This window comes from Zootoca vivipara, chromosome 15, assembly GCF_963506605.1.
Source record: "Zootoca vivipara chromosome 15, rZooViv1.1, whole genome shotgun sequence".
NCBI lineage: Eukaryota > Metazoa > Chordata > Lepidosauria > Squamata > Lacertidae > Zootoca > Zootoca vivipara.
This window is the reverse complement of record NC_083290.1, coordinates 35070462-35093429: the sequence shown is the minus strand read 5'-3', so window position 1 is coordinate 35093429 and position 22968 is coordinate 35070462. Positions and strand designations below refer to the sequence as shown.

At 44.7% G+C, this 22968-nt stretch overlaps 1 protein-coding gene across 1 annotated transcript in view; it reads left to right on the top strand.

Annotated features, from left to right (window-relative positions):
* Positions 1–22968, top strand: part of TCF7L1 (transcription factor 7 like 1) — a 77870-nt gene that overhangs the window by 52524 nt on the left and 2378 nt on the right. The window contains exons 4-11 of the mRNA XM_035140045.2: positions 1849–1932; positions 15634–15766; positions 16039–16141; positions 18242–18325; positions 19246–19389; positions 20476–20635; positions 21746–21853; positions 22881–22941. Coding sequence (XP_034995936.1) covers positions 1849–1932; positions 15634–15766; positions 16039–16141; positions 18242–18325; positions 19246–19389; positions 20476–20635; positions 21746–21853; positions 22881–22941 — 877 coding nt within the window. The remainder of the gene's footprint in view (positions 1–1848; positions 1933–15633; positions 15767–16038; positions 16142–18241; positions 18326–19245; positions 19390–20475; positions 20636–21745; positions 21854–22880; positions 22942–22968) is intronic.

Genomic DNA, 22968 nt, shown 5'->3' with positions numbered 1-22968 from the left:
TATATGTTGGAGGAAATGTGAAGGTTTGTTTTAAGTTGAAGGGTTAATCTTCCATTTAAATTATTGGTTGTTCTGCCTCTAAATAGAGCATGCTGGGATTTCCTTCCAGCTGTTTTACATCATGAAGATTTGTGTGCTAGGGAAATTCCAGAGCACAGCTGCAACTCATCCAGTCCACATTCCCAATCTCCAGCATTTCACAGGACATACTGCGTTCAGCTATAGGGCATGGAATAATTTTCTTCTTCTGCTAAAAATACAAAATACCTACTGGTTGTAATTCTAAGATACATTATCTCTTACAGTTAGAGGAACTGATTGTGTGAGAGATCCAACAGTGCAAGTTAATTTAAATTGCTTTAGTATTCTTGCTAGCAAAGTGTCAGGAAAATAAAAATTCCATGTTAGCACTACATTGAAACTGGTCTAAATTAAATTTAGTGCCATGCTGTATTAAATGTCAGTTTTTTTAAAAAAAAACCAAAAAACTGGCAGATAGTTTTACATAGTTGGTATTAAAAAATAATCAACTAAGTACCTTCTGGAAAATCACGTTTATTGTCTTTGAGATATGGAGTTCCCTAATCTTAAATTCTGTGGAGGCTCCAACATACCGTGTTTCTCATATTATAAGACACGTCTTATATTTATTTTTTCCTCAAAAAAACACACTATGGCTTATTTTCAAGGGATGTCTTATTTTTTTTCTCCTCCTCCTGCCGCGGCCGGCATTGCTGCTGCGCCAATCACTATGTCTTATTTTCGGGGTATGGCTTATATTCCTTGAATGCTTAAAAATCCTGCTATGGCTTATTTTATGGGTATGTCTTAAAATATGAGAAACAGGGTACACAAGAATTTGCTGGATCACTGTGTTACCTTAGCACATTCACAGGACACTATGCCTGTACTCAGAAGCCCCACTGAGTTAAATGGGACGGTATTATTCTCAAGTTAGTGTCAGAAGCTCATCTACACCAATATTGCTGGGAATAAGTTTGGTTATATGTTCCCCCCTCTTTTTTCCTTTATATTTCCATCCTTATCTTGCAAATCTCTCTTTGTGTGTGTATTTGTGTGTGTGTGTGTTAGTCAGCATAGCTGATCAATAATTTTTTTTACACAGTTTAAAGATAAAGGTAAAGGTACCCCTGACCGTTAGGGGTTGCGGCGCTCATCTTGCTCTATAGGCCGAGGGAGCCAGCGTTTGTTCACAGACAGCTTTCAGGTCATGTGGCCAGCATGACTAAGCCGCTTCTGGCAAACCAGAGCAGCTCACGGAAACGCCGTTTACCTTCCTGCCAGAGCAGTACCTATTTATCTACTTGCACTTTGACATGCTTTCAAACTGCTAGGTTGGCAGGAGCTGGGACCGAACAACGGGAGCTCACCCTATTGCGGGGATTCAAACCGCTGACCTGATCGGCAAGCCCTAGGCTCTGTGGTTTAGACCACAGCGCCACCCACAACATTTTAGATGTTCTTAATATATGGGGTTGGGCCAGTCACAGTTTTTCTTTCCAATCCAGTGTCAGTAGCTTGTGTTGGAAGAAGAAACATATGATCTGAGCTTCCATATGCTACCAAGGTGATCTGGGAGGCAACCATAAGCGTTTTCCCGTCACTATGATGCCATCTTTGTCACCTGTGAGATGGACAAAAAGTGCATCATAACTAGTGAGGAGGTTTTTGATATGAAAAACATAATCCTGCGCTACCAGCCTTTTTGTATCTGAATGATGCTATAAGTTGCATTTGTTTGGTTTCTTGGGCCATGAAATTATTGTGAAATCTGTTGTCAATTTGTTTATTTTGTGGCTTTATCTTATTTATCTCAATATCTTTCAGTATCTGCAGGTAAAGTGGCCACTTCTAGATGTACCAGCTGGAGCTACACTAAAGGATGCAAGGTCGCCCTCTCCTGCACACTTAGTAAGTGTTTGTTGCTTGGTTTTGCATTAACCCTTCCTCATCAGACAGTATCTATAGGGATACTCTTATGTAAACTCAAAAAAGTTTGAGGAGTTTCTGCCTAAAGGAGTGAAAAAGAAGACTGTTGAAAATCAGAAGGTTTGTCAGATTAGAATCACTATCGTTGTTGGCTCTTGACAGTATTAGGAGCTTGCACAAAGATACAGATACTGTGCAACAGAAAAGCTGAAAACACTCTTTCTTCAGCATCTACTTTTGTTGACAGGGCACCCCAATCCTTATTCTTTAGGGATAAAAGAGAAGGACTGTAAGTCTATAGAAGAACTATTTTAAATTAAATTGTTACATTCTGCCACCAAATAATAATTCAAGAAATTAGAAGAAACAGAAAAGTTGTTGTTGAAGTAGACATTTGGGTGAATATTCAGGATTCTTTTGCAGTCTTTAGCTGTTTTTTCAAGAGCCTGTATAGTACAAGGTACCAATGCTTAGTAAAAGTCCTTGAAAACATATAATAAGTTGCTAAGCATTCAGGTTCCTCTTTTGTGATAATCATTTCAGTCCCCCCCCCTACTTGCCACAGAGCAAGGTAGAATAGACAGAACCTGAGTTTCCCATGTGAAAATAACTGATGACCATTTCTCACCAATAGTTAACTTCATGTGCTACTTTTAAAGTTAGCACAAGTATTCAAAAAGAGTGAAAACTGAGGCACTTCATTCCCAAGCCATGATACCTTGACATAGGCTTTGGGAATTCATGAGGCAAAAACATCACTGGAAGCTTTTTGTTTCAATGAACGATAAAAGCCACCCCTCTATTCTCAATATAAGTGATATAAAGTACCTTTTAGTTCTCCCACAGCCCTCTTGCGCCAATCCTCACAGACATTATCTGCTTGCTTGTATCCACTACAGTTGCAAACCTGTTGACAAATGCAGTCCACGCATTCATGTTGAGAGAGGTGTTCCCAGTTGTAGTCCATTGATAATTAATCTAAAATCAATATAAAAAATTAAGCAAAACCTTTTGAGAAAATTAATATTATTGATGTCTTACTGTGGAGAAAGAATGGGTACAAAACTTTCAAATTCTACCTTTAAAAAGAGCGGTTTGAAAAGTTGATGGCTTGATCCAACCAAAACAACAACACCCCCCTTCTTGAAGGGTGAAAAGAGGCATACTCCCCATTCAGGCAACCCATAAGCTTCACTAGTCAAGCAGTTTATTTCAAAATTCTCCCAAGTCCACATTCATTGGCCTGAATTGTAGTTTATGTCTTGAAAGACTACTTTATCATTTTCTGCATGAATGCAATTCAAACGTATATTGCAACCTGTGCCTATGTGCTATTCTCCTCCTGATCCAAATGATATAGATGGGGAGGCATGCAACTATTTGCTTGGTTGATTTTTTATCAGCTGTTTCCCTTTTCTCTTTTTCTGGGAAAGTGGGATTGAACCATTTTCACACCTTCAACTCCCTATTTACTTCCAAATGTTGTATTTGTTTTATGCACACATGCCTACCACCATTGTAGGAGACAGAACCAATAATTAATTAATATTCTATACTGCCCTTCATCCGAGGATCACAATATAAAAACACAAAAACTACATACTATGTTGTTCTTTAGTCGTTTAGTCGTGTCCAACTCTTCTGGACCCCATGGACCAGAGCACGCAATACATACAATAGTAGCAAACAAAAACAACCCCCCTCAATACAGGTTAAAAAGCCATAGGAAATAGTGTGGGCCCAAGTGTTCAAACCATCAAATGGCTTCTGTACTTGTAATGGGCATCCAAAGCACTGACAATGAAGACAAGCTTACTCAGTTCACCTTACAATCCCTTTTTAGTGTCAAGTGGTGGCAGTTATTGTGAGCAAGACAACCATAACAGACTGATGACAAGAAGGCACATGAATTCAATGCAATATCAATACTTTCCTTATAAATAAGCTGATTAGATATTTTTCATTTATACCATTTAAATTTATTCTTTGTAACATGGAAATCTAAACATGCTTTTTGCTGACAACAAGCTTACCTTCCTCTTTATGAGTACATATGTGGATCTGTGAGGGACAGGGGATACCGGGAGGTCCCTCCCATCTTAAGTTCCAGCCCATCCCCAAGCGCTGGGGAAAGCAGGGAGAGTTCTGCCTCCAGCGGAGAATCAGGAAGTGGTGTCCGAGGCTCAGGCAAGGTAGCGGAGCCATTGACCAAGGTGGGACAGGAAGGGGGGGAGCAAGGGGGGAAGGCCAGTCCCGCCGACCCCGGAAATGCGCAAGAAACGTCGGGGGAAGAGGCTGGGTCTCCCCAAGCTTCTTTGCTGGAGGAAAACGCGCCAACCTCCATTCGGAGGTACTGATACCTGACAGACAACATGTATATAGATCGCTCTGAGCACTGTAAATAATCAGCACTTAATAAAAGCCTGAAAGGACTATGCTGTGAGGAGTCGTTACTCTAGAGTAGCCGCATAAGCATCTCTGACAGCTACCTCCGAATCTTTCTGGCTACTTTGGAGTTGCCGCGATGAGCGCGCAAGACGCTGAGCGTTGGAGGCTGGAGGCCGAAGCAGCGAAGCAGGAGATACGGAACCTGACAGCGCAGGCCCAGCAGCAATTGCTTGCCGCTCAAGAGGAAGCACGCGGAACGCGGGAGGAGCTGAACAAGCTGGTGGAGCAGGTGAGAACAAAAGATGAGACCGAGAAGCAGCTAAGGGTGATGGTGTTGGAGCTACAGAAAAAGTTGGATGAGGAAAAAGCCGCGAGAGGTGGGGGGGGGCGCCCCAACAGCAGCTGGTCCAAGTGAGGAGGGGGCAGACCCTAGTCACCAAGTTTAGCGGAGACCCTAGAGAGTACCTAGGATTTGAGACGGAAATAAACTATGCACTGGAATTGCATGAGGCGGAATTCCCAGATGACGCGCACAGAGTCTCCTTTATTGTGGAGCATTTGACCGGTGCCGCACGCGAATGGGTCAGACCGCTAATCGCGCAAAAAAATGAGTGCATGAAGAACGCAAAATTATTTTTAGAAGCTTTAAAAATAATGTACGCTAGCGACAGTGAAATGGAAGCGACCAAAGAGGAACTTCATCATTTGACACAAGAGAAATTAACAGTTAGAGAATACTGGACAAAATTCACCATGCTGGTGCACAAACTGGGGTGGGATCTGCACAGTGACCCAGTGAAATCAGCTTTCTATCTGGGCTTGCACGCAGACGTTAAGGATGAGCTCGCGAGAGGTCCGAAACCGCGGAATATGGATGAGTTGAGTAAAGCAGCGCTGGCGGTGGGGGTGAGACAGGAATCCAGATGGAACGACAAACAAGCGACGCGCGCAGTCCGACCTTGGTTCCCACGCTCCCAGGACAGACCACATCACCAAACCCCACCCAGACCCGTCCCAGATCCGGAACCGATGGAGATCGGAGGAGCGCGCGGGCTTTTCAAACCCCGGCGACGCAGAAACGCAAGGAGGGAAGGGGAGGGAACTGCTTTTTGTGCCACTCCCCCAGCCACCTCGTCAAGAATTGTCCGCATCGCAGGGAATGGCAGGGAAGGGCGGGAACTGTTATGCCCGCCCCCACAGACTCAACGCAACAGCAGGGAAACGAGACAGCCTGGCTGCAGGAGACAAGGGGCAGCAGCCAGGCGCAATCGACAGAAACCAGCCCCCTCCCACCCTCCCTTCCACAGAGGGGCAGCGCCAGCCCACACCCCCCAGAGCAGGGGTGGTTCTAGAAGTGACTCTGACACTCCCTAATGGGTACCCACTGACGGTTTTAGCGCTAATCGACTCGGGTGCCTCTGCCAACTTTTTTTCGAGAGATTTTGCAGAAGCACACCAGATCCAACTTCTGCAGCTGGACTTTCCCCCTGCACGTCTCCACCATTGATGGCAGGTAGTTGCTGGGAGGGGCCATCACCCACCAGACCCCCCCCCCATGAAAATGACGGTGGGAAGGCACTCAGAGACACTGGCATTCAACGTCACCACCATCTCTGACCCCCCCCATTGTGCTGGGAATGAGCTGGCTGGCACGCCACGACCCGTCCATCAGTTGGCACCAGAGATGCATCACGTTTGGGTCTGACTTTTGTCTGGAACATTGCATGCAGCGCCAACAAGGGGAGGGGCCACCGATAGCCACGGTGACCACCATGCACGTCAAGGGGGGAGAGGCGATTCCCAAACCATATTGGGACCTACAGGAGGTCTTCAGCGAAGCGGAGTCCGACCACCTGCCCCCGCACAGGTCCTTTGATTGTCAGATCAACCTGGTGCCAGGGGCAACGCTACCCCCTGCCAAGCTGTCCTCCATGTCGGATCAGGAACTGGAGGATCTGCGTGCGTTCATAGACAAGAACCTCAAGCGGGGGTTCATCAGAGAAAGCAAGGCAGCAGGGGCAGCCTGGTTTTCTGGGTGGACAAGAAGGACACGCAACAGCGCCGCCTGGTGGTGGACTTTATTTTTTTAAATTATTTTTTATTAGATTTTTCAAGTAATAATAAAGATCAATCATGACAATCATACTTCCAGCTCCATATAACCACATCCAATGTGTAACATAAAATAACAGCAAAAAAGGAAATACAAACACAGATAAGAAAAATAAAAAATAAAAAACAATAATGACATATAACCTACAAAAAAGAATATTATATTAAAATTTCATAATTGTAGATTTCATAGTTCCTTAATGGACCTCCTCGAGTCCCCTTTTTAACGGTTCCAATATCAGTTCCACTTTACAGGTTCCACTTTTTAAATCTCTTATTTCATAATCTACAGCCTGTATAGTTGCTAAAAATCTCCCTCATATGTCAAGTCTACAATACTTCTTAAAATATATTCTAAATTTCTTCCAATCTTCTTGCAACTTCTCTTCTCCCCGGTCGCGTAGTTTCCCGGTCAGGTCAGCAAGTTCCATATAGTCCAACATTTTCATCTGCCATTCCTCCACTGTAGGTAACTCGGATGTCTTCCAGTACTTTGCTAGTAAAACTCTTGCCGCAGTTGTGGCATACAAAAACAAATTCCAATCTTTATTAGGTAATTCTCTTCCCATTATGCCCAGAAGAAAGGACTCTGGTTTCTTAATAAACGTAGTCTTAAGAACTCTTTTCAATTCATTATAAATCTTTTCCCAGAAGTCCTTTACTAATGGGCACGTCCACCACATATGATAAAATGTTCCTATTGCCTCTTTACATTTCCAGCATTTATTGTCCTGGTTATGATACATCTTTGCAAGTTTTACTGGAGTCAAATACCATCTATACATCATTTTCATCATATTTTCTCTTAAAACCGTGCATGCAGTAAATTTCATATTCTTTTTCCATAACCTTTCCCAATCCTCCATCATAATATTATGTCCCACATCTTTTGCCCAGTCTATCATTACCTTTTTTGTCTGCTCATCTTTCGTATGCCACTGCAGCAGCAAATTGTACATTCTGGAAAGATTCTTTGTCTTTGGGTCTAGCAGTTCTGTTTCCAGCCTGGATTTTTCCTGTGAAAAACCATTTTTCTTATCTATCTTATACATTTCATTTATCTGGTGGTATTGGAGCCAGTCATCTACCTTACTTCTTAACTGGTCATATGTTTTTAACTTTAACTGGCCTCCTTCCTCCACCAAAATGTCTCTATACTTGGGCCACCTGGCCTCCGTGGTCAGTTTTTTATGAGCCTTAGCTTCCAGCGGTGAAATCCACAGGGGTGTCCTCCTCTCTAATAAATCTTTATATTTGATCCACACCTTTAACAATGATTTCCTAATTACATGATTTTTGAAACTTTTATGATTCTTGACCTTGTCATACCATAAATAAGCATGCCATCCATAATTCTCGGTTTTTTCCCTTGCCATATAAACTTGGATAGAACCTTTTGCCACTCTTTAAAACATTCCACCTTATCTATAATTGGCAACGTTTGAAACAAAAATAACATTCTTGGCAATACATTCATTTTCACAACTGAAATTCTTCCTGACAAGGACAGGAAGGACAGGTGGTGGACTTTAGGCGCCTGAACAGTATGACGGAACCAGTGGCGTTCCCAATGCCCAGAGTGGACGATCTGCTGACAGCAGCGCGCAGGGGCAAGATCTTCACCAAGCTCGATCTGCGGGGAGCGTACAACTTGATCAGGATCCGGGAAGGCGATGAGTGGAAGACCACGATGTTCACGCCTCTGGGCTCTTTTGAATATCGGGTGATGCCCTTTGGTTTGCAAGGGGGCTCAGCATGCTTCCAGGCCTTCATGCACCACGTCCTAGGCTCCCTCCTCTTCAAGAACTGTTTGGTCTTCCTAGATGACATCCTTATCTACTCAAATGACCCAGTACAACACGTGAAGGATGTCAGGGAGGTTTTGCAGCGCCTGAAGGAGCACCACCTGTATGTGAAGCTGGAGAAGTGCAGGTTTCACACCAAGGAGGTGGACTTCCTGGGCTACAAGCTGTCCGACAAGGGGCTAGCGATGGACAAAGACAAGGTGCAGGCCATCCTGGACTGGCACAGCCCCAGGACTCGCAAGGATGCCCAACGACTACTAGGCTTCGCCAACTTCTACAGGAAGTTCATCAAGAATTTCTCTCGTGTTACGGCTCCCATCACTGACTGCCTGAGAGGCAAGCAGAAGTTCAGGTGGACACCAGAGGCGCAAGCAGCGTTTGAAGGCCTCAAGAGAGCGTTCGCCTCGGACCAGAACCTGTTCCACGTGGTGCAGGACGCGCCCCTACGCGTCGAGACCGACGCGTCGGACCGAGCGGTGGGAGCGGTCTTACTGCAACTGGATGCCAACAGAGAGTGGAGACCCTGTGCCTTTTTCTCCAGGAAGCTGACCCAGCCAGAGCGCAACTACACGGTGTTTGATAAGGAACTTTTGGCGATCCATTCTGCGTTTAAACACTGGAGACACTTCCTGGTGGGCGCCAAGCACCCCATTCAGGTGTGCACGGACCACAAGAACCTGGAGTTCTGGAGAACAGCCAGGGTGCTCAACCAGCGGCAGATACGGTGGGCAGAGTTCTTCTCACACTTCAACTTCTCCATCCACTACATACTGGGGGAGCAGAACGTCAGGGCGGATGCCCTCTCCCGCAAGCCAGAGTACATGGAGGAGGAGTTGCCACCAGCACCCCGACACGTGTTTCCCCTGTCGGCATGGTCCTGCGGAGCGGCGGTGGTGAGCGAGGCGGAACTCACAGCACTGACGGCAGCAGATGAGTTCGCCTCCCGCATCTTCAGAGATCTGCGAGGGGGGAGGGAGCAAGCCAAAGACTTTGCAGAACGAAGGGGGTTGCTTTTTTACAGGGGAGCCCTGTACCTGCCCACCACCCAAATCAGAGGTAAGGTCCTCAAGCAGATGCACGACAACCCAACGGCGGGTCATTTTGGAAGGGACAAGACCACTCACTTAGTCATGAGACACTTCTGGTGGCCAGGGGTGAGGGAGGATGTGCGGGACTATGTAAGGGGCTGTGATACCTGCCAGCGGGTTGCTGGAGCCATTGGACACACCGCACAGGACATGGGAAGTGGTGTCCATGGACTTCATCACAGACCTGCCTTCTTCCAGGGGCAAAACAGCAGTATTGGTAGTGGTGGACCTCATGTCCAAAATGTGCCATTTTATCCCATGTGCCAGGGCGGTCTCGGCAGAAGAGACAGCCGAACTGTTTGTTGACCACATATTCAGACTGCATGGATTACCCTTAAGGGTTATTTTGGACCGAGGCCGCCAATTTGTTTCCAGGTTCTGGCGGCGGCTCATGAACCTCCTGCAGGTGGAGGTCAGCTTGTCGATGGCCCGGCACCCGCAGACCAATGGACAGGCGGAGAGGGTCAACGCCATTTTGCAGCAGTACCTGAGATGCTACGTCAGCCAGAGGCAAACGGACTGGGTGGATCGCCTGCCACTGGCAGAATTTGCCTACAACAATGCAGTGCACGTCTCCACAGGGGTGTCGCCCTTTAAGGCCAACTACGGGCGCGACCTCAGATCTTTCCCAGAGAGGGAGTGGGAGGAGGAGGAGGGCCCACAGGCAGAGGATTGGGCAGAGGAACTGGAGACGGTGCACCAGCAGCTCAGAGAGCACTTGGAGAGGGCCAAGTAAGCGTACAAGAAGGGGGCAGATCGCCACAGGCGACCGGGGGAGGTCATCAGGGTGGGGGACAAGGTTTGGTTGTCCTCTGAGGGCCTTCCGACCAGAGGGCAGTGCAAAAAGTTGGCACCCAGAAGGTTGGGCCCCTTCACGGTCACGCAACAGGTTAATCCGGTAGCCTTCAGGCTGGAACTGCCGGAAGACATGAGGGTGCACCCAGTATTTCATAGATCGCTGCTGTCGCCGTACAGGGAAAGCAGCAGGTTCAGAGACAGCGAACAGCCCCCCGAGGGAGGGGGGGGGAGGGGAGGCACCCAGCAACTCAACGTGGCCACTGAGATTCTGGATTCCAGGAGAGGTGTGAGAGGGCTGGAGTATCTCATGGCATGGGAAGACACTCCGCCATCCCACAATGAGTGGGTACCGGCCACGGAAATACAGGAGGAATTCTTAGTGGAAGAATTCCACGCCCTCTTCCCCCACAGGCCCAAGCCCTGGCACATGGAAAGGGAGGGGGAGGGGGAGGGGCCGGAGGAAGAGGTCACAGAGAGCAGCTCTCCATGGAGGTGGGAAGCGGGATTTGAGGATCCTGAAGAAGAGGTGTGGGTTTCTCCGAGGTCAACCACGTCAGAGGCAGGGGAGGACTGGCAGCAAATTTTTACTCCCACCAGCTCTGACGCCACGGACTTTTTGGGCTTTCAGTCTTCTCAGGGGGAAGGAGAACGATCGCTGGGCTTTGAGGTTTTTGCTGTGGGTTTGCTTTATTGGCTCGCTCCCTTGAGGGTTCTACTTTGCATTGGTTTTGAGGTTTCTGCTATGCCAGTGGTTTTCAATCAGTGTGCCGTGGCACCTTGGGGTGTCTTGAATGATAGTCATGGGTGTTGCGGGCAACACTGGCCTCTGTCCCTCTTTCCTTCCCTCCTCTTTTGCCCTCTTGCATCTCTGCCTCCCAAAGGTTTGCACAGTTGTTTGTTGCAGCAGCCCTGGCTACAAGCTCCCCAGGTGAATGGTGTCTCTGGTGTTGGTTGCCAGGAGGTGAGGTGGCCTTTGGAGTAAGCAAGCAGATGAGTCAGGGAGCCCAGCCAGCCAGCCCTTGCTGTTGGTAATGGACAAACAAGTCCCAGGCCCCTGTGGGGCAGTGTGAGAGGATGGGGGGGGAAGCATCTCAGAGACCAGGGGTGGCAGCTCTGGCTGCCCAGAGGACTCCCAAGGAGAGGGGAAGAGAAGGCTGATGAAACACTCCCATAGGGAGGGTGTTGAAAAAAGGATGAGAGGCTGACAGTTCTGCAAGCAAGCAGTGACATAACAGGACTCCTGAGCCCCACAGGGGTGCTGCAGAAAAATATAGTTGATCAAGGGAGCCGTGGACTCAAAAAGGTTGAAAACCTCTGTGCTATGCAGTTAACAGATTGTCTTTTGAACTAGGCACTTTCCCATCTTTAAAATTGGTAAATTGTTGACCCATTATCATGAATCCATTTCCCATCTTTCCCATCCATGTTTTCTTGGTGATAGGAAAGTTGGAAGCATATAGTTAAATGCCATATGGCATACCGTATATGTGTGGACAAACTATTTTCATTGGCTTTACCACTACTGTCATATAGGGATTGTTTGTTTCCTTGAAAATCATCTTGTTGCCATATGCAACCTTCTTGAGAAAGCACAAGTTGATTGAAACTGAAACTACAGTACATTGATTGAAACTGAAATTGCACAAATTCACGCTGCATACTTGCACTTGTTGTTGGCGTCTCTCTGTCTTGAAACAATGGAGTGTGCCTCTGGGTGTGAAGTCAAACCACTGTGTTAGCAGCACCAAAGTGACCTCTGGGGGGGGGGCAAGCCTGGGCAGGATGTATGGAGGTCCTGGGCTGCCCAGATGACAACAACCCACTTTCAGCCTTGCTGATGTGGTCCAAAGGAAAGCAGAGCAATATGTTTGGCACCAGCTTGGCTGCAGGAGTTCCTGGAAGGAGGCACACAAGGCGCCATCCAGCTGTCTTAGGGACTCCAGATTTTTATAGGGTTTACTCCTTAGCCTTTTCTTCTCCTGAAGATGTCCCACAAGGTAGCAGGTACAGATTTTTCCTCAGGGTTTATTCCCAAAGGCTTTTTCATGAATGAGTAATAGCTGCAAGGCAGCAGAGGTCTTCCATCTACCAGATGGGCTACCTTCCCAGGTTGACGAGCCCCATCTGCCCCTCATTTTTCACTACAGCATGTGCAGTTACCTCCTTCTTGACCGTTGGGCCCACTATTGATCCTGTCTGCTCAATCCACTGGAGCCTGTCTTCGCATACAGGGGAAGTCCCTAAATCACCAAGGGTTTGAGACCCACTGGCTACCCTCACCTGGTTTAGCAGGCCAGTCAAAGCTGTTTCACAGGGTGTGGACGCTGTTGCTTCTAGGAGACACAGGTGAGAGCTGAGTGCATGGTGGGGACCAAAGGTGGACAAACTACTCCAGGAGGAGCACAGTGTGTCCCCTCCCCAAGGTACTACCCCTTGCCTAAAACCCTTTGTACCCTTTATCATTAGTGAAGTTGTAATAATAAAATAATCATTAGGAAATTTGTAATAATATGGAGAAACCCCCATCACAGGGAGATTTCACAGTAGTTGTTACAGTCATGGCAGTCACCTTGAGGGGCACAATTCTGGAGTCATGCATGTCTTGTGGCATGGATCCTGTTTCCAAGCACTGCAAGAGAATAGTTATTGAGGGATACTCATTTTATTTTGTTACAATTACTTGATTTGATTACCCTCTCTTCACTCAAGGAGCTTTAGAAACAGCTTTTAAAATAAAATGATAATAAACAATGTCAGTAAAATTATTGAAATCATTAAAACTAAACCTACTGCATAAAAGTAAAGTAAAACTAAAGATGCAAAAACATTTGCAAATAAAAGGGCCTTTACTCAGCATTGTAAGGGCATTGTACCAGGATTGTCTTCCTGGGCAGAAGCTTCCAAATCAAGATACTACCACTGAAAAGGTCCCAACTTGGTTACCAGCTGCCTTGCCTCCAAAGACAGATGAATATAGTGCAGGGCCTACAAAAACCATCTCAAAACCTAGGCAGGTTCATGCAGTAGAAGGTGTCTTTTAAAGTCCTGAGTTACTTTAAGACTTTAAGAACCAGTACTGAATTGTGCTCAGAAATGGACTTGTAGACAGAGTTGTTTCAAGACTGGTAAATTGTGTGCTGTTTGTCACGGTCCGGTCGGCGGGCGTCAGGACCAGAGGCAAGATGGTGGTGAAGAAGCAGGAACAGGTGCAGGGCTGAGGGTCCAGCAGCAGGCAGTTGCAGGGTCAAGGAGCAAGGCAGAGACGAAGGTCCACGGGGCAAGAAGCAAGGCGAAGGCTCAAGGAACAAGAAGCAAGGCGAAGGTCCAAGGGTCGAGGAGCAAGGCGAAGGTAAAGCAAGGGTCCCAGGAGCAAGGAGCAAGGCGAAGGATCAAGGAACAAGAAGCAAGGCGAAGGTCCAAGGAACAGGAAGCAAGGCGAAGGTCCAAGGGTCGAGGAGCAAGGATAAGGCAAAGCAAGGGTCCCAGGAGCAAGGAGCAAGGCGAAGGTACAAGGGTTGAGGATCAAGGCGTCAACAAGGCAAGGGGCCAAGGAGCAAGGATCAAGGCGAAGGCTCAAGGAACAAGAAGCAAGGCGAAGGTCCAAGGGTCAAGGAGCAAGGCGAAGGCAAGGCAAGGGTCCAAGGAGTAAGGCATCGACAAGGGTCCAAGGGTCGAGGATCAAGGCGTCGGCAAGGCGAGGGTCCAAGGAACAAGAAGCAAGGCGAAGGTCCAAGGGTCGAGGAGCAAGGCGTCGACAAGGCGAGGGTCCAAGGAGCAGGAGGCCAGATGCAACCAGGCAGGGATAGCGTTGCTGTGGCCAAGAGCTGAAGGGAAAAGCTGAGCTTTTAACCCTCCCAGCTCCTGCCACCAGGTGCAGTGAGATCTCAAGTGGCCTCACCTGGGTGACTACTCCTTGCCTCTCCAGCACAAGCTGAGGTCTTCACCTGTGTGGCCACGCCTTGCTTCCCCAGCACAAGCTGAGGCAGGCCCCAGTCCTGCAAAGCACTACAGGCCCCAGCGCCTGACTCCTGCCCATACTCCTGACACTGTTCAACCAGTTTTACAGTGTGCTAGTAACTGGAAAGCAAATGTTATTCCATCACATTCTATACAGTTTTTGTCAAATGACCCAAATTTTACCAGGAACAGATTGATTTAAAGAGAATGAGTATTTCAGGTTATGATCCTGATTTTCTTTTGTAGGTGGAAAATTAAAAAAATATATAATTCAATTCATCTCCAGTTGTAAGGAACCTGTTTAAAGTTCTTCTCAATTTTTTGTGTCTGACTTCATGATTTTCTCATGAAGTGATTTTAAGGTCTCATTTTGAGTTCTACTCCTGGATTGTGCAGTAGAATGAGGGGATAATCTCCGGAGCAGGCCTGGTACAGATTAGGAAAGGAATAGACAAATCCAAGAGGGTGCCAGTGATGTTCATGAGCAAAGTAAAGGAGACACTGAAAGCCAAGAAGGCTTGCACCTTTAAAAAGTGGAAGTCTTGTCCAAGCAAGGAGAATAAACAGGAACATAAGCTATGGCAAAGTAAATTCGAATTAATAAGACAAGTGGAAAAAGAATGTATGCAGATGAAACACTAGATGACAAAGGAATGAAAGAATTGCCAGAGCAGGCTAGCCAACATAACAATTTTAAAAAGGGAGTTGGGGGAAGCCAGGATATTACAGACTAGTGAGCATAATGTGTACTTGAAGTACATTGTTGGAAAACATTAAAACTAGAATTATTAAGCACATAGGAGGACAAATGTTACTGTGGAAGAATCAGCATGACTTCTACAAAATCTAGCTCATCAAACTTTTGGAATTCTTTGAGAGTATGAAGCAAATAAATAGGGCTGATCTGGGATCTGGTAGACGTTATATACTTTGACTTCCAAAAGTTTTTGGACTGTGTCCCTTGCCAAAGCTCCTGAATAAATTTAGCAGTCATGGGATAATGGATTTGTAATTGGCTAAACAGGAAGCAGAGGACAGGAGTAAATGGACAGCTCTCACAATGGAGGGAAGTCAGCAGTGGAGTTCTCCAAGGATATATGTGGGGACTGGTAGTATTTAACCTGTTCATAGATTATCTGGAATTGGAGGCAAGATTCAGGATTGTGAAAACCTTAGTTGAGAGGTCCGGAAGGATCTCTCCAAACTGGGTAATTTTGTCCTTTAGAAAAGAATTAGATTACTGATTTTAGCTGAATAAAACTATTCCTTGCCATTTTCAAAACTTAAACATTTACTTTATATTTAATACATGACAAAATACTTAATGATATAGCCCATTTTAATAGTGCACACATCCCTGCCAAGGCTGATAATGGACATTCTACCTGAGAAAAGTTCTTGGATATTATTACAGGAAGTCTGGTATGAATAAAAGTTATTTATTTCTCTTCTTGGCTGACTTTCTCTCTCTAAAGTCACAGAAGATTTTAAAACGCAAATCAATTGTGCATTAAAGTTCTGCTTTTCTCTTGTAGTCAAACAAAGTTCCTGTAGTGCAACATCCACATCATATGCACCCGCTGACGCCACTCATCACCTACAGTAATGACCACTTCTCACCAGGTTCACCACCTTCCCATCTCTCCCCTGAAATTGACCCCAAGACAGGTGAGTTTTAAGAACGCTTGGAAACACCCCGCCCCAGAAAACCCCCAGCCAGCATGTGGTAAATTGCCAGATAATTGTTAACTAGATAGTTATGAGAATCAAAACAGAACAAAGTTAAAAGAAGCATGCAAGTTTACATGCTTACAGTACCGTGTGAAATTCCTGGGGGGGAAACATGTTTATATTTTTTCTAAATTCAGGTAAGGTAGGATTCCAGTTAGAAACTGAAAGTTGGACTGGGGGCATCACAACTGTTTTTTTCCCATCACCAGGAATTCCACGACCACCTCACCCTTCAGAGCTGTCTCCGTATTACCCATTGTCTCCTGGCGCCATTGGACAAATTCCTCATCCCTTGGGGTGGCTCGTACCACAGTAAGAACCACCAGTTTAAATCTATTCATTTCTTGCTCCCCTGCCCAGTAGGAACTGTTCCTCTCTGGTCTTGTGGAAATCCCCCCCGGGTTGTTTTTTTTTTATGATCAGCGAGAATCTGAAATAAGTTTCTGTTGCAGTTGCATAAAACCACAATCTCTGGTTCTTAGCTCTTCATCTGCTCAAGGGACCTCTGTGGTTTTTGCTTTGTTAGGATGAGTCACATGAATAAGGTACTAAACCTTATAGATTAATATGATGAGCTAGATTTTATTTATTTACTTATCACATTTGTATCCTATGCTTTCTTCACCCAACTGAGTAATTGAAGATTGGAAGGTTCCAAAATTCCCTAGAGCTTTGGAACAGCACAGACTGGGCCAGCCCAGTCCCTTATTCATGGGGAAAAATGATTTCTGATCATCAAGAGCATTTAGAGACAAAGACTACTTTGCTATATTTTCACATGGCTAGTGGTCTTTCTATTGCCTTCTACAGGTGTTAATTTTTAAATTACTTATCTGTCAAGAAAGTCATTATTTTCCTGTCAATAAAAATGTCAGAAGTTGATGTTGGGTGGGCAGAAAGTCATTAGTTTTGTTGAATTAGAATATAATTGTTGAGTAACAAATGTAATTTTCTATATGGAAAAAGAATAAAATATTATTATAAAAATGTTAGAAGTGACAATTAAGTGGTGGGGTTTTTTTAATGTAAGTTTTGAGTCTGTTGCATCATTTCTTCTATTTTCGATTCAAGCTTTCTTGTGCTCATCCACATGTAACAAAAATGGCACTATCCATGTAGAAGAGGGAGGTATTGGCAGACTCAGGGTTACTCTGAAGTTTGCAGGAATATTAAAAAAATCTTCAGTCAGGAAAAAATAATCAAGGGAAGGACTCATTGGCCATGGGATACTAACTGACTAAAAGGGAAACAACCTGAAAGCTTGGGAGCCAGGGAGAAGGTGGAATGAAATGGAGCGGAGTAAATAGAAAGGAAGAAAGAGGCATGGTTTTATGAAAAAGGACAGAATAAACAATTTAATATGGATATTTCCTCATTCACAGTGAGAAACTATTTTTAAATGCCCCCAAGAAAGGATTTGAGACATGTTCACCTTAAATCAGTGGAGAAATGCAATATTTTGATGTAGCTGTAATTGAGCGTGTTGTGCACACACACACACACACACACACCCTCAGCAATCCCAATGGAGGGGAGACGAGACACCATAAAGGGTTAAAAGACAGTGCCCTTATTCAGAGTTCCATGAGTATTCTCTGCATGTATTCCTTTGCATGTAGGGAATGACCCCCTCCACTGAAGTGAATAGAGTATGTATCTGTGGAAGCTCTGTATGTGTATTGGGCTTCTCATATATTCAAGGAGTCCTTGGCTGGAGGTGATAGTTGTTTTAGCAAGTGTGTTTGGAATAAACTACGTAAGTGTAGATATGTGTCAATGTATATGTTCACTTACTTGGTATAATAAGTTTTGTTTCCAAAATTCAGGTTTTCAGTTAACTTGTCATTTCGGCCATGGAATGTGGTTGTGGAGAGGATTGAAGTTGGGGTGGGGGGGGGGTAAGATGTGTGGTCTGGAGTCTGATGATGAATAGGATCAGCAACACTAACTACATTGAGTATATGGAGAGCTTTTTATTTTATTTTATTTTATTAAATTTATTAGTCACTGTTTTACCCAGGTAACTCTAAGCAACTTACAATATATAAACAAACAGTTAATGTATATAAAAGCCTTCCCTGGCCATTAATATTATATTTTCCAAGTCAAAACAACTGCCACACTATTTGCAAAAATTATATTTTTAAAAACATTGAAAGCTGTGATTCTCAATAAGAAAAACTGTTGCCTGATAGTAGATTACATGCATATTCAGTGGTTCCATGGCTGAGTAGAATCTTGACAGGCCTAATCTTAGTTTAACACACGAACATTTTCTAGATTGATACCTAAATTCATAGACAGTGATTTTTTTAAAAAAATGTAATTTTGGATTATAAATGTATTTGGATGTGTGGCTGGCAATTGCATTGAAGAACCTGCTCTTGATTTTGTTTTTCTTGTTTGTTTTAGGCAAGGACAGCCAGTGTATTCCATTCCTCCAGGTGGGTTCAGACATCCATACCCTGCCTTGGCTATGAATGCCTCAATGTCCAGGTGGGTTCAAGTAGGAGAAAGAGGCCTAATTCTCACTGAGGTGGTGAACTTATGTCTGTCACATACCACTTTAGATGGCAGGGAAGAGCTTACATGGGGACATGCTTTCTCATGAAAAAGAGTTCAGCACATATAAAAACAGTGTGTCAGAGGACTAAGCCAGATGCTTCTTGCCTGGCATCTAGTTTTCTCTGTGAAGGGTTTTTCCCCCATGGAAGAGCATTCAGACATGTGAGCTCCCACCTACAGAAATGGTTACTGTTCCATGTGTGTGTAAATCATCCATTTTCTCCAGGAGATGCTACTGTCTGTTAGATTGCATGGAGTTGTCATGTCAGCAAAAGGACTGCATACTGAATGGGAAATAAAGCCACAGGGGATAGAAAAACTGGAACATTTTTTAGCCCATTAATCTGTGTTTATACTCAATGTCAAGCCAAGTCTTGGCTTGTAAAGGAAAAATGAACACATATTTCTAATAATGAACAGAGATAAACAGAACAGAAATAAATTAGCATTCAAATATACTCAGTATGAGAAATGTATGTTGTTGCTTCAGAATAAAGGCAAAAAGATATAATGTGCAGGTGTATATTCACTTTCCCCCCTTGTAGTTCAAGTGTTAGCTCTGATGAAAGTTATCTGTGATTCAGTAGGGGCAGTAATAAGTTGATTGTTTATAGTATTGCCTCCTATCTCTGCTATTGACCTTCTGCATAATCCTTGGGTCATCTGCTTCACTGTTCTCTAGAAGCTTGGCAAGGTACCACAAAAAAGAGAGATAGGAAATGTTTAGGAAACTCAGTATTTTTGGAAAGCAGGGCATGAGGAAATAGGATCACGATGATGATGATTAGAGTCTGAAATGGTTAAGCTTAGAGGTATTTGGTTTCAGCATCTCACTTTTAATTGTGCTCCAGTTTGATGTCTAGCAGGTTTTCTCCTCATATGGTTCCTCCTCCTGGTCATGGACTTCATCCCTCAGGAATCCCACATCCCACCATTGTGTCACCCATTGTAAAACAAGAGCCTACACAACCCAGCTTGAGTCCTGAAGGAAGCTCGTAAGTAATAGGCTAGCCAGGTGCTGCCTGGATACTTTATTATATAATGGGAAAGGGGCCACTATCACTGCAGTGTAATTATTATTTCTCAAAGTACCTTATTTTTTTTTGAATTTCCACCCCTTTTCATAAGGTCACTACAACTTAGCCTAGCTGTGGAAGGCTGCTGTAACTGCCATTTTTTATTCTACACTCTGGGTTTTTCCTCAAAAAAACAACAAACTATAATAATCCAGTAGTAACAGGGTCAAATTGTACGGTTCAGGGAAAGCCTGGGCAAAAAAGATCCATCTATACAAGATGTTTGAAGCAACTGACACATGGCAGAGGCATTCACATTCCAGAACACACATCCTCTTTAGAGGTGCTAATAAAGCAAAGTGGGGTGGGTGACTTGTAAAGAGATGGCCTTTTGGTGATTGCACCCCAGTAATAGAATAGCCTCCCTAGAGGCTTGCCTTCTCTCTATTATTTTTGGCAGTGGGTGAAGAGATTTTTGTTCATCCAGGCTGCTGGTTCAGTTACTTTATATCACAGGGTAGCACCAGCAGGGTTTTGGTCTACATATGTTGCAAGAAGCAGTGTGCATGAACTGGAGCACAAGTTACTCTTCCCATGGAGGTATTACAAAAGTACTGCATCCTTGCGACAAGATCTGCCCACATGCACAATCTCTCTGCCCAACTCCAGCTGTAACACTTAATAACTCTTACATATGATTACAGCCATTATGCAGCATGTTTTTTTTCTTTTGTACCCAAGAGCAAGAATTCTCAAAAACATGACTGCTACACTTCACACAGCTAGAGCTCCTAAATACTTGGGGGACGGGGGACTTGCTGTAAAGATGCCATTTCCATTGTTAACATGCTCTCTTAACTCAGACATGGAACAAATTGAAAGAGCATTACAATATGCACGTGGTCTAACCCCCTGACTGGTTTTTAGTAGAGGTGCTTTGCCTGTTAGAAAGAGCATTCTTCACCGAACATCTTGTTCTTTGTTGCCTGCACATGATTGGTAGGAGAGAGCCTGTGGGTTATGATTGGGACTATGGGACAGTAATGAAAGATATTACTATTGCAGAAAAACGCCTGTTATTGTGAAGAAGGAGGAGGAGAAGAAACCCCATATAAAAAAACCATTGAATGCATTCATGTTGTACATGAAGGAGATGCGGGCCAAGGTGGTGGCAGAGTGTACACTGAAAGAGAGTGCAGCTATCAACCAGATTCTAGGAAGAAGGGTACAAAACAAATTATTGGCTTCTTTACTCGACATCTAGGCTACTGGGCTGCGTGTACAGAGTTGGCTTGTAGTTTCATCCATAGTCTGTTGTTCTGGTAGCAATGGATTCTCACGTACCGATTTGCTGAGCTCCTGTATTGGCTTAGGATGTCCAGGAACTGTTCAGGGAACCAAGCTGTTAGAATGTTCGAAGTCCAGCTTCTTGTGGGGAAAGGCATATTTTTGTCAGTTTAGCTGAGATGAAGACTTTGCATATAAGCCTTAAAGGTTTTGTGGAACAGGCCAGGACAGAGTCCCCAGGGGCAGGGAACCCACCGCAGGATGACTGAAGGAAGGGTGTGGAGGAGGCAGTGGACCAAAGAGAGAACCTGAAGGAAAACTAGGTGTGTGTTTTTTTTGGGGGGAGAAACCTGAGGAAAAAGAGGATGCTTGGAACTGGGGCAAATTGAAACCCTGGAGAAACTTCACAGTATGGAATGTCTAGAGGTCCTGTAGGCTATGGGTGGAGGGATAGGGGTGCTGTGGGAAATGTTAGCTACATAAGATGGGACAATGCAGGCAGGATTCTGAAAAGCAGGGACCTGCTATGGAGACAACATCGAAGAAAAGAGAGATCAAAAAGAAGATATGACTGAAGTAATATTTCACAGAGGCCCTAGAGGCATGAGGAGGTTTGCATTGTCAGCAGGAAATATGTGGACAAACTAGGAAGGCTGGGCACTGTGTTCCAAGGAGGCATATAGCTTCTGAAGGGCTCCTGTACCTTTAAGAGTTGCACAGAGCAGTCATTCTACCAGTTGTTGCTGCACTGTTGTGATCTGATGATCCTGAATAAAAAAGCAGGGGGGTGGCGCTCTCTCTCTCTCTCTCTCTCTCTCTCTCTCTCTCTCTCTCTCACACACACACACACACACACACACACTACAAATATCTAGTTAGATAGCACATATGTAGGTCTTGAGCCAAACATAGGATATTGTTTCAAACTATGTAGCTATGTAGAAAGGAAAGGAAAGATTTCAGTCATATTTTTAGAGAGGGGAGGTGGCACCGCAAATTTCATTAGATGACTTTCTACAGTATCTTTTCTGCTAATCTCATACTTTAGTGGCATTCGCTGTCCCGTGAGGAGCAAGCCAAGTACTATGAGCTAGCCCGGAAGGAGCGACAACTTCATTCTCAGCTCTACCCAACTTGGTCTGCACGAGATAACTATGTAAGTTTATAATCAGGGGTGTATGTATTCTGTTACAAAAAAATAAAGAATTGGCTCCAGGAAATCTATTCTACCCTTTTGTGATCAAACAAGTTAAGTTGCATTTCATGGGTGTTGTTGTTATTGGAGAGATTTTTTAAAATGGAGAGAGAGAAGTGGAACAAGGAGAAAGCAGAGGAATGACAACAATGTTAAAATAAGGAAATGGATGTATGGGATTAGGTGGGCAATTGGGGGGGGGGAATAGTAGCAGAGGGGGGAGATAGCCCTGGTAGCTATCCTAGAAAAAGAGGTGGCGGAAGTCACCATGAACCTTTGTCCTCTTATAATGGCAATGGTGCCCAACTGAGAGGTGCCGGAACTGAGTTCCAGTGAGTTCCAGCTGAAAAAAGCCCTGCTGGTAGCCACCACTTGACTTCTAAGTGTTTGCTGAACACTTGCACATACGTTTCCAAGGGTTTTTGTAGAGGGATTAAGCTAACTGCTTTCTAAGCATTTGTTTAATGCAGGCAACCACCACATGTTTTGGGACTACAATTCCCATCATCCCTGACTACTAGGGATCATGGGAGTTGTGGTCCCAGAACATCTGGCGGGCTGAGGTTGCCTATGCTTGGTTTAATGCTTCCTTGGAACTCCACATTGAAGACTGCTATGACAAAGAACCGCCATCCAACTGGCAGGATGCATCTTGAAGAATTTGTCTTTGTGACGAGGCAGTTTCTTCAAGATGCATGCTGCTGGTTGGATGGCGGTTCTTTGTCATAGCAGTCTTCTTCCTATTTAAGCAAAAAACAGTTAGATTTCCAAGCATAATTATAACCAAAATAAACGTAGTTATGATAGTATGTAAACCTTCTTAATGGCCTGGTATTTCCCTCTGCTTTTCTTCCTTTACCTATACTCCACTGTTGTTGTTGTTTTCATTCAAGTTTACAACTCATAATAGAGAAACTTGGTAGTAGTCTTATATTCTTGACTTCCTTTCCTTTCCTTTCACAACTTTTTGTAAATTTATCTCTTTCAGGGTAAGAAAAAGAAGAGAAAAAGAGAGAAACAACCTCAGCAACAAATCCAAGAAACAGGGAGTAAGTACCAATGCCTTGCCCTTCTGT